Raw genomic sequence first — 10,139 nt, 5'->3', positions numbered from 1 at the left:
TTATGTTATAAAAATTGGTTTAGATATAAAAGCTTGGAGAATCGGAAAAATATAAAGTGCTACATAGGTAGTCTAAGAGTATAACTTGTGATGCTTAAAATTCTGCTTTTAGTATATTTTATAATAAGTTAAATACTATAAGGAGTGATAGATATATGTATAAATCAGTTAAATAGATTAGAAAAGTAAAAAATTTAATTCTTGTAAAGTGAATTATAGATGAAATTTTTTTAAAAAATAATTTTGTTAGATAAGGATATTCAATATAGGTGGGTGAGACATTTTCATAAACTTTTTAATAAAGATTATGAAAGTTTGATCGACATTAATGATTTTAACTTCTTAAATAATAACATAATTTTGCATTTCTACCGTCACATTAATAGAACAAAAATTGAGAAGACTTTAAAGAAAATTATGTGTGAAAAGCAATAGATCCTGAAGATATTTCAATAGAAGTGTGAAGTGGTTTAGAAGATATAAGAATTATTTTGGTTTACTAAATTTTTTAATATTATTTTAAAAATTAAAAAAAATGTGTGGTTAATGGTGAGTCTTTTATTCTTATTTTTAAGAATAAAGGAGATTTATAAAAGTGTGCAAATTATAGAGAAATTAAGCTAGTATATCATACATTAATCTTACGGGAGAGAATAATTGAACATAGGCTACGATATGTTATAAAAATTTCTCAAAATTAGTTTAGATTCATGTTGTGCAAGTCTAAAATAGAAGTTATACATTTATTGAGAGGTTTGATGGAGAAGTACAGAGAGAGTAAAATGAATCTATATATGATTTTTGTTGATTCAGAAAAAAATAAAATTGAAGATATAATTCCAAGAAAAGTACTTTGGAGTGTTCTAGAAAATAAATAGTGATGTTGTTTATATTCAAGTCATTAAATATATGTGTACTATAGCTGTTACTTGTGTTCGAACATAAGGAGGTTTGACCAAGTATTTCTATTTCTATTAGATTACATCATAGATCGAATTTAAGCCCATTTCTTTTAGGTTTAGTTATGGATGTTCTTACTAGACATTTATAGGAGGATGTAACTTGTTGTATGCTTTTTGTTGATGATATCCTTCCTGTGGATAAGACTGGAGAGGGTTTTCATGAAAAACATGAATTATGGAGGTTTACTTTTGAATCTAAAGGATTTCGTTTGTGTAGATCTAAAACTGAATACAACAACAACAATAACAACAAATCCTTTATCTTATTGAGTGTGGTCGGTAACAAAATCTTATTTCTCAATTGTGTTCTCTAGAGTGCTATATTTTCATTTAATTCTAATAGATTAAGCTCATTTTTTATACAACATACTCAATTCTTCTTAGATCTACCTCAAACTTTCTTTCCACTCTAATAGATTAAGCTCATTTTTTATACAACATACTTAGATCTACCTCAAACTTTCTTTCCACAAGTCAAATTAAAATATCTACTGTTAAGATCAGTAGATGATTGACATTTAATGTCATCAAACCATCGAATATGATTCTTTCCAATCTTGTCTGCCATTGAACCTACATCAACTCTTTTACAGATATATTCATTTCGTTTTTCTGTCTCAAAGTGTAAAGCCACTCATCCACCTAAGCATTCTCATTTCAACGACACTTAGCTTAGTTTTATGTTCTCTTTTATAGGTGAACTTTCTGCACCATAAAGCATTGCAGGTCTCACCACCATCGTATAAAATTTTCCTTTAACTCTAAATGGTGTTTTTATGTCACACAATAGGCCCGAGGCCCGATGCATTCCTCCCCTGAAGTCATCCGACTTGAATTTTACTATTAACATCTCCATCTATATCACATCACTTTGAATAATAGACCCTAGATTTCTGAAATGTTCACTAATGACTTTGTTAGCAATTGTTACAACCATACCACTAGATCTATTACAAAGCAACATTTTAATGTTCACTCTTTTTAATGACTTGATCAGATCTATTGTGTGATAGAAAAGCACCACTTAGAATTTTAAAGGAAAATTTTATTTTATAAAATTGTGATGAGACCTATAAGCGCAAAATGTTGGCCTATTAAAGAGAAGCATAAAATTAAGTGTTGCTGAGATGAGAATGCTCTGAAGGATGAGTGGCTTTACACTTAGAGGCAAAATACAAATGAATACATCTGTGAAAGGGTTTGAGTAGCTCTAGTGGCAGAAAGGATTAGAGTGAGTCACCTCAGATGGTTTCGTCAAATTAAACATCGATCATCTAATGGCCCAATTAGGAGAGTAGATGTTTTATGTTTTAGGTATGTTAAGAAAGGTAGAGGTAGACTTAAAAAGACTCAAGCATGTATAAAAAAATATCTTAGTTTATTAGAATAAAATAAAAATATGCCACTCAATAGGACACAATGGAGAAAAAAGATGCATGCAGTTGACTCCACTTTTTGGGATAAAGACTTGTCAGTGTTGTAGGCTTAATTTTTTGTGACTTTGCGAGCACATAGGCTTAATTTTTTGTGTTTTTGCGAGCACATTTTGTAAGGAATATGAACTCTCAAGTAGAAGAAGATATTTCTATATACTAAATATTTTGCTGTCAATTATATGAAATCTTGATATCTGTATAGAAGTTTGTTCTCTCCTTATGACTCTAGAGGTGTAATATACACGTTTAATAATCAAATGTTATTTCAAGCAGAGATTTTTGAATCATCACTTATTTCAAGCAAATTACAACTGTTACTATTTCTTCAGGTGGCTTCTTGGTTATCCCGTAGTATATTTATTCCGGAAAGAGCACGCTGCTGATGCTGTGTATAATCTCTCCACAAAGTATCTCCATATCTACAAGATAGTTATTTGCAGGTTTGATGTTTTTGAATTCTTCTTCATTCTTTTAAAATGAGTTTCGTTTAGTTTCCACAAGGAAGTTTAACTGCTTTTGCAGACTTCAGACACCCAGCAGAAAAGCTTGCGAAGAAGAGCTGCTGAGGTTTGCATCTATAAATATACTTCAATCTTCCAGCTTTTAAAGTGTGTTAAAGTTTTTATGCTCGAATTCCCAACTGAGGTGGATCGCCTTGTCCTATGTGATGTATATAATGCATTGCAAATGCCGGCATCTCTTTCTTAATGAGTTAGAAAAATATTTATTATGACTATTGCATCCCAATTTTAAAATCTTTATTTCTCACCTACTATAGGAGTGGTAATTTGGTTATACCATTTTAGCTGTTTTTCAATGCTAGGAATTCGACAAAGGACATAAAAGAAGGGGTTAGAAGCTTAACTCTATGACTCGGGATTTCTGTTGGTATTATAAATACTTGGGATTTTATTTCACGGGATGACCTCCATACATTCCTTCTAATAGGATTGTGATAACTTGTTTTTGCCTTTTTGGCTGAATGTTCGAATGCTAGGCATTTGAGTCAAAGCAAAATAATAATAATAATAATAATAATAAGAGCAGAAGAGTTTAAAGCAATGATAATGATGCGAGATTCATATTGTTCTCATAAATTATTGGGAATCCATTTCATTACATGCCATGCACTTCAATCCAAAGAATGCCTTTAAGATTTGGATGTATTTCTTGAAATTTGCAAAGGTTCTTGTGAATTAATATCATTATTATAATTAAAATAATACATTATGAGAGCATATTTTTCAGCGCATACAGTGAAAAGTAGCACTTAATGAGATAACAAGTTGCTTAAGTACACGGGCTTCAGTTTGGAGTTACTTAATGAGATAACAAGTTGCTTAAGTACACGGGCACTTGCCATTAGTTCAGTTTGGAGTTGGGGTGTAAACGAGCCGAACACGAGCGAGCCCAGGCTCAGCTCGTGTTCGGCCCGTTTATATTTCAAGCTCAAATAGTGTGTTGGTGTTCGTTGTTCGGCCCGTTTGCTTAGCGAGTCGAACACGAGCTTTTCACGAACAAAGGGTCGTTTTGACAACCCTAATCACGTAGCCATAAGATGTTAAGGATTGGGGCAAGATTTAAAAATTATTGTTTATATTAAAATATCATTTGAATCTAATTTAATAATTTTTAATCTGTTTTCTTAATTAATACTTTTAATTGATTATAATTCTTTGTAGCCTTGTAGACTTTGGAGTGCATCTTCTCTACAACATAATCACCAACTCTCAATGTTCTACTCTCTATGACATGGCAAATTATTTTAGTGGAATAGCGAATTACTTCCAAAATAACCCTCTTCCTTCAAAATAATTTTTAGTTTTATTAAAATTATTTAATTGTTAGTTCGATTACATCTACACTTTGTATTCTCTTTTTTGAAAAGGTAGGCCTTAAGGACACTAAGGTTAGTGTTTAGCTTATGAATTGAGTATAAGTCCAATATAGTCCTCCGACTATTAAGAAGTGTCCATTTTTGTCCCAGAGTTTTAGTATACTCCAATTTAGTCTCAAACTATTTAAATGTGTTTAAAATTGGTCCTAAATCATATTTTTTGTTAAATTTAATGGTTGTCTGGATGAATTGAAGGGTATTTTTGCCTTTTATTTAATTATTCAAAAAGTATCTGATTTGTATATAAATCTCTTTTGTTATTTGTTGTTGAATAGTTATAATTTTTAATTTGCATTAATAAATCTCCTCACAAGTCGTCACTGTTTTAAATAAATTTTTTTTAAATATTTAAGAATTATGCAATAAGAGCTCACTCAATATAAAATTATATGAATTACTTGATTTCAATTGAGTTTTTTATTTTAATATTACTTGTTAAAGAATATATTTTAATATAGTTAAACTTAACATGTAAAACTAATGAATGAATTTATTTTGCGCTAAAATATTCTGAATGTGAATGATAAAATTACTCTTGGTGAGTTTATTTCGTGAATTTTGCAAATAGATAAAATTATTCTTCAAAACGTGAAAGGAATTGTTAAATTTAATGAAACATAAGATTTAGAGTTAATTAGGTGCATTTATTAATTGTCTGGGACTAATTTAGAGTATTTTAAAAATCGGGGATTAAATTATACTCTTTTTAATAGTTGTGGGATTAATTTGGGCTTTTACTCTTTTTTTATTATTTAAAAATTGGTATTAAACCAATAAGGGAAATACAGAGAATAGCCTGATGTTATGATTACCAATTAGGCAATATGATTAATATTATCATCTGGTAAGATGGAACACATTCTACTAATAGGCTGTTAAATGTGTTTAAAATTCAAATTTATTCTGCTTTTCCAGTTTCTCGGTACCATATGAACTGAGCTTAGAGCGGGAAAAAGAAGCATGGGCAGAAGCTTTTTTCGCACACATGCTGGCAAAGTTTGAGACATGCAAGCAGGTTTGGTCGAGAATTCGCTTAGAGGTCATTCCATGCTTTCCTCAAGCAATTGTTCTATAATTATACATGAATTTTATTGTAATGCTCAGAAGCCTACAATTATTTTATTGAATTTCAATGCTAATAGTTCGATAAAGCACTTGAGACATAAAATGGATTGAAATGACTTTATGTAAATTGGATTGAAATGACTGTGAAAAAATTACAAACCATATCTTTCCCTGAAAATCATATCTTTCCATTAACAAATACTCATTTAATAACATTTTATAGTTTTGTGTGCAAAAATTAAAATTATATCTTTCCTATAACTAACACTATTGAAGGTAGGTTGAAGAGGCGCTACACCTGTGTAACACTTGAAACCCTTTTCGCCAAGAGTAACCAGAAGAAGCTCCATGGATGGATGCCAGCGTGGTAGAGCTACTTCATCTTCAACTGAGTCTTTTCCAGCCAAGAACTCCATCTCAGCATTACTAATCTTAATGATATCAGCCTGTTCCCATTTGCTCATGGTTTGCTTCTTTGCCTCTGCTTCCGATGGCCATAATGGCAGAACTCCCCCACCTATTTTGCCGCTTCAAATGTGGAGATCTGCATGGTTCTGTGATCAAGCTTATAGATCCGTAGTGGAAGATTTTTGCCTGGATGTAGTCGAGAGCAAACAGGTTAGTGTTAGCATTAACAAAAATTTTTGGAAGAGTTACATACATACCACTCAATTACCACTCAATTCCTATCCACTCAATTCCTATGCATTTACATATCTAACATATAAGCTTCAATTCTTACATCATGCCACCTTGTCTATTCATGAAAAGGTGTATTCACTTTTTAAAAGTTTAAATGGCAGGAATCTTTATGTGATATGAAAGATTTGGATGGTATAAATGTAAAAAAGCAAAGTTTATGTGTTAGACGTGTTAATACATTGGAATTAGGTGGTATATATGTAAATATGAGCAACTCTAAAAAATTTTCACTCCGGATTCTGAACGTAGTATCACGTCTGGAGTCCAACAAATTTATCCCACGTGTAATGGTGGGTCCCACACTCTAAGTAATTAAAAAAAGAAAAAATTTAATGCCCGACCCGCCCGTTCAATTAATCCGACTTCTAGAGTATCCCGCCTATTGAAATACGGTTGTCGAGAACCTTTTTGGCTTCCGCGAGACTGATTTAAAGAGCTCCCATTGTCAATCTGCTAGGTTTTCGCTAGTGTTCTAGCGTTGAAAGGTTAGTGTCGAAGGAGTAAGAAAATGGGAGTTGGAGTATCCCAAGAATATGCAGCTGGAAGAAGAGGCGGAGAAAATGGAGTTCGATGATCCCAAGAATATACAGTTGGAAGAGCTCATAAGACTGGAGTTGGGGGAGGCCAACAAAGGTGACCGGGAACAACTGAAAAAGAAGTTGAAGAAAGAAAGGAAGAAGAAGGATGCGAAGAGGTCGAATACAGAGGCAAATGAAGCGAAGTTGTCCTTGTATATGTGATCGCTTTATTCTGATTAGTTTTTTGAATTCAATCTAGTTTGGCAGGTAGTTTATGTTCATAGTTGGGTTATTGCTGATGTAATTTTAGTTTTTTCATGGGTTATTCATGGTTTATGCTTGGGGGTTCATTGCTAGTTTATATTTTGGTTTTATTTGGGTTATTTTTGGCAGCTATTATTGATTAATTGTTGGGTTATTTATGAGTTATTCATGGGTTACACATGAGTTAATGTAGCTGTGGTTTTTGTTCTTTTTACGAGTTAATCTAGATTATTCTTGGGTTATTTGTGTGTCATTATTGGGTTATTTTTTTATTATTTATAAATTAATATCGCATTAGGGTCTGGTTTTGTGGGAGTTATTCTCATGATAATATTTGGTTAGCCAGGGTTTATTGAGGAGTTAATTATTAGGTTTTTCTTTCATTATTGTGGGGTTATTTTGCTGTTTGTTTTGGTTTAGGGATTTCGTGGAAGTTATTCTCCGGCTAGTGTTGGGTTATCGAAGGGTTACAATTATGTATATTTTTAGGTTATTCTTAGGTTATTGTAGGCTTATTGGTGGGGTTTTTACTGGGTTATTGAAGGCTTATTATTGGTTTATTTCTACGTTACTTTTGGTTTGGTCTGGGATTTAATCTACGGTTATTTCAGGGTTATTTAATAGTTATTGGGGAAGGTTATCTGAAGCTATGTTTTGAAGATTTTTATGCTGTTAGTGTTAATAATTTACTTCTTACTCATGTAGGTTGATGAAAAAGAAGGGAATGAATTGCATATATCGTCCTTCGACAGTTAGAGACGTGTTATAAAAGGTTCGGCCCACTATTTTCAAAGAGACTTGGAGAAGACTGAGAGAATTGAATGTGCATCAATTTTTTGAACTCTCCCCCATATCCTTAAGATCATATCCTAACTATGCACATTTTGAATTGCTCGGATATTGATCGTGTGCTATTCAGATTAGGTGGGAAGGAGGTGAGTTTTGATGCGGATCAAGTTGCTTTGCTAATTGACATGCCCAACAGAGGACCAACAGCAAGCTAGAAAAAACAAGCCCTCAGTGGTATGGATGCCAGGAAAATAAAGAGTGAACTAGCTAAGGTGTCACTCAGAGAGTCTTTCGGTGTCGTCGATGAACTATTTATTATGTTTTTTGTTGGCAAATTTACTAGTCCCTTCGAGCAATTTTGGTGTGGTCGAATGACTTTATTCATTTGCTGAGAATTTGGATTCTTTTGCTACATTTAATTGGCCTGCAACTATATGTGAATACTTCATTGAGCAAGTCAATGCTTGTGTCATTAAAGTAAAGATGGGTCAACCATTGGGTTAAACTAAATGGATTTGTTTTCCTCCTAATGGTTAGTGTATTATCCATATTTGCAAAAAATTTATGCATTCTAGTGTCATTATATCATAATATTGATTTATTTGTGTTTGTGCAACTGTGGTTTTATGAGCGCACAACTTTGTAGTCCCTGTTGTTCCTGAGGCCAGGTTTCACATGTTGAGGTGGCCGCACTTCACATGTTAGTAATTTTTATTCAGTTTAGAGTTATGTTATGTGCTACTTTATTTTGTTGTATTTGCAATTGGGCAGCTCTACCTAAGTGGTACTTGAGTTTGAATATATTTTTGTATGTTTTGGATTCTTTTGCTTATCTGAAATATGAGGAGCAAGGTTTACTTGCGGCTCCCACTGATTTAATCTCTTATCTTATCACACAACTCAAAGCCCACGCCGAACCACCATCGCCCGATTCTCCTGTCGGTCATCATCTGGTCCTCAGTCGAGCCATCCCTCCACCAACCCAGTCACAAACATATCCAGACAACGGCGTGGGCACAACAAATCTCTTGCAAATGTTGCGGGAATAACAAAAATTTCTTTTTGAATTTAGAGGGTATGTAAATAGTCGCCTTAATAAAATTGAGATCATGACCGGAGAGATCCACGGTCAGAAATCGGACAAATAAAGAAATCAATAAATAAAGGTGATGGGGAGTCTACAAAGGCCACAGGCACAAGAAAAAAGAGGAAGGTAGTCTTCCCATTCACCGTTTCTGGGAGGAAGATGGGAAGATCGATAGAGGAAATTGAAGAAATTCAAAAGTGTAAATTAGATATACACATTTATTTAGAGATTTCTGTCGAACTAATAAAAGGAGATTCCAATGTAGAACATGCCAAAATGTCAGATGTATCAGACACATCTGACATTCTTTATACGCAACCACCTATTCTTACCAAGGAAGTTGGGGAACACGCTGCAGAGATCACAACAAAGGATGTAGCTGAAGATGTTCCTGAAGAGGAAGACCTGCAGAAAACAATTATTCTTTATGAATGTGACCTCCTTACTCAGGTAGTTCCAGCACCGTCGGCTGAAGGTCCTCCCGTCATCGAGTTCCCTAGCCGTGATCTCGTCCCAACACACATGCAACAAGTGATTGATGTATGTTTCTATAAATACACCGCCCGATTATTATCTCTGATTTAGGGTCTATTTGGGGCAGCTTCTGCATTTCAGGAGAAGCTGTTTATCCTGAAACGCGGCCTGCGGGCCGGCTGCAGGGGTCGGCCCGCGGCCCGCGTTTAGTGTAAAAACCCAAACGCAGTTTCGGATAAGCTAGCGAAACGCGTGAACCAAACGGTACAACGGTTTTTTCAAAACGCCGCCCACACTTATAAGCTGCCCCAAACAGACCCTTAATATCTACATGCATCAATGTGTTACATACATGTTTTAATTTTTTGCTGTTTTTTCTCGTATGCCTGAATCATGTAATTACACATAACGAAACCTACTTATTCCTACAAAACTACTCATAATTCATTGAGAAAACACAATTACACTAAAATTTGAAAGTAGAAATCATGCTAACAAACAAAAAGTCTAAATTAAAACCAAATGTAGTCACAAAGATAAAAACTTATCTTAAATCCTCTCCACTAAATTCTTGAAGTTCCTTTGAATTTATTCTCTTCTGTTCTCTTACAATACTCTCTACTCACACACTACAACTCCTCTCTTCTACTTCTCTCTAAAAGTATCCTAATTAATCTAAAAGAGAGAGAGGTGTCGACGATGTCTAGAGGGGGGCGGCGACTCTGAAGTGGCTAGGGGAAGGCCTATGAGAGAGCCCTTTTCAATCCAATCCAAGTCTTCTTTTATAATTTTTTAACAGATGTCTTGGTGTCTCTTCAAAATTCGTCCACATTCAATAAATCTTCCCAGAGTTCTCCTTTCAAAAGCCAATTGAATGTGTTTTCGTGTCCATTAACTATTTTACACATTTTCACGAATAATTGCATCAAACACCTCTTCAAAAAT

At 33.7% G+C, this 10,139-nt stretch overlaps 1 protein-coding gene across 7 annotated transcripts in view; it reads left to right on the top strand.

The window, feature by feature from the left end:
• Positions 1–8,074, top strand: part of LOC110032701 — a 14,783-nt gene extending 6,709 nt beyond the window's left edge. The window contains exons 5-9 of one of the 7 annotated variants that reach the window (XM_020736414.1): positions 2,728–2,838; positions 2,921–2,965; positions 5,211–5,310; positions 5,641–5,978; positions 7,550–8,074. In XM_020736414.1, the coding sequence (XP_020592073.1) occupies positions 2,728–2,838; positions 2,921–2,965; positions 5,211–5,310; positions 5,641–5,673 (289 nt within the window). In that variant the 3' untranslated portion in view covers positions 5,674–5,978; positions 7,550–8,074. Of the gene's footprint in view, positions 1–2,727; positions 2,839–2,920; positions 2,966–5,210; positions 5,538–5,636; positions 6,029–6,519; positions 6,921–7,549 lie in introns of those variants that run through there. The other 6 variants (XM_020736417.1, XM_020736411.1, XM_020736413.1 and 3 more) reach the window with 6 other exon arrangements.
• The last annotated feature ends 2,065 nt before the right edge of the window (positions 8,075–10,139 follow it).

Source organism: Phalaenopsis equestris, unplaced genomic scaffold (assembly GCF_001263595.1).
Source record: "Phalaenopsis equestris unplaced genomic scaffold, ASM126359v1 Scaffold001012, whole genome shotgun sequence".
NCBI lineage: Eukaryota > Viridiplantae > Streptophyta > Magnoliopsida > Asparagales > Orchidaceae > Phalaenopsis > Phalaenopsis equestris.
Note: the sequence above shows the minus strand (reverse complement) of the source record. Positions and strands in the feature narration are given on the sequence as shown.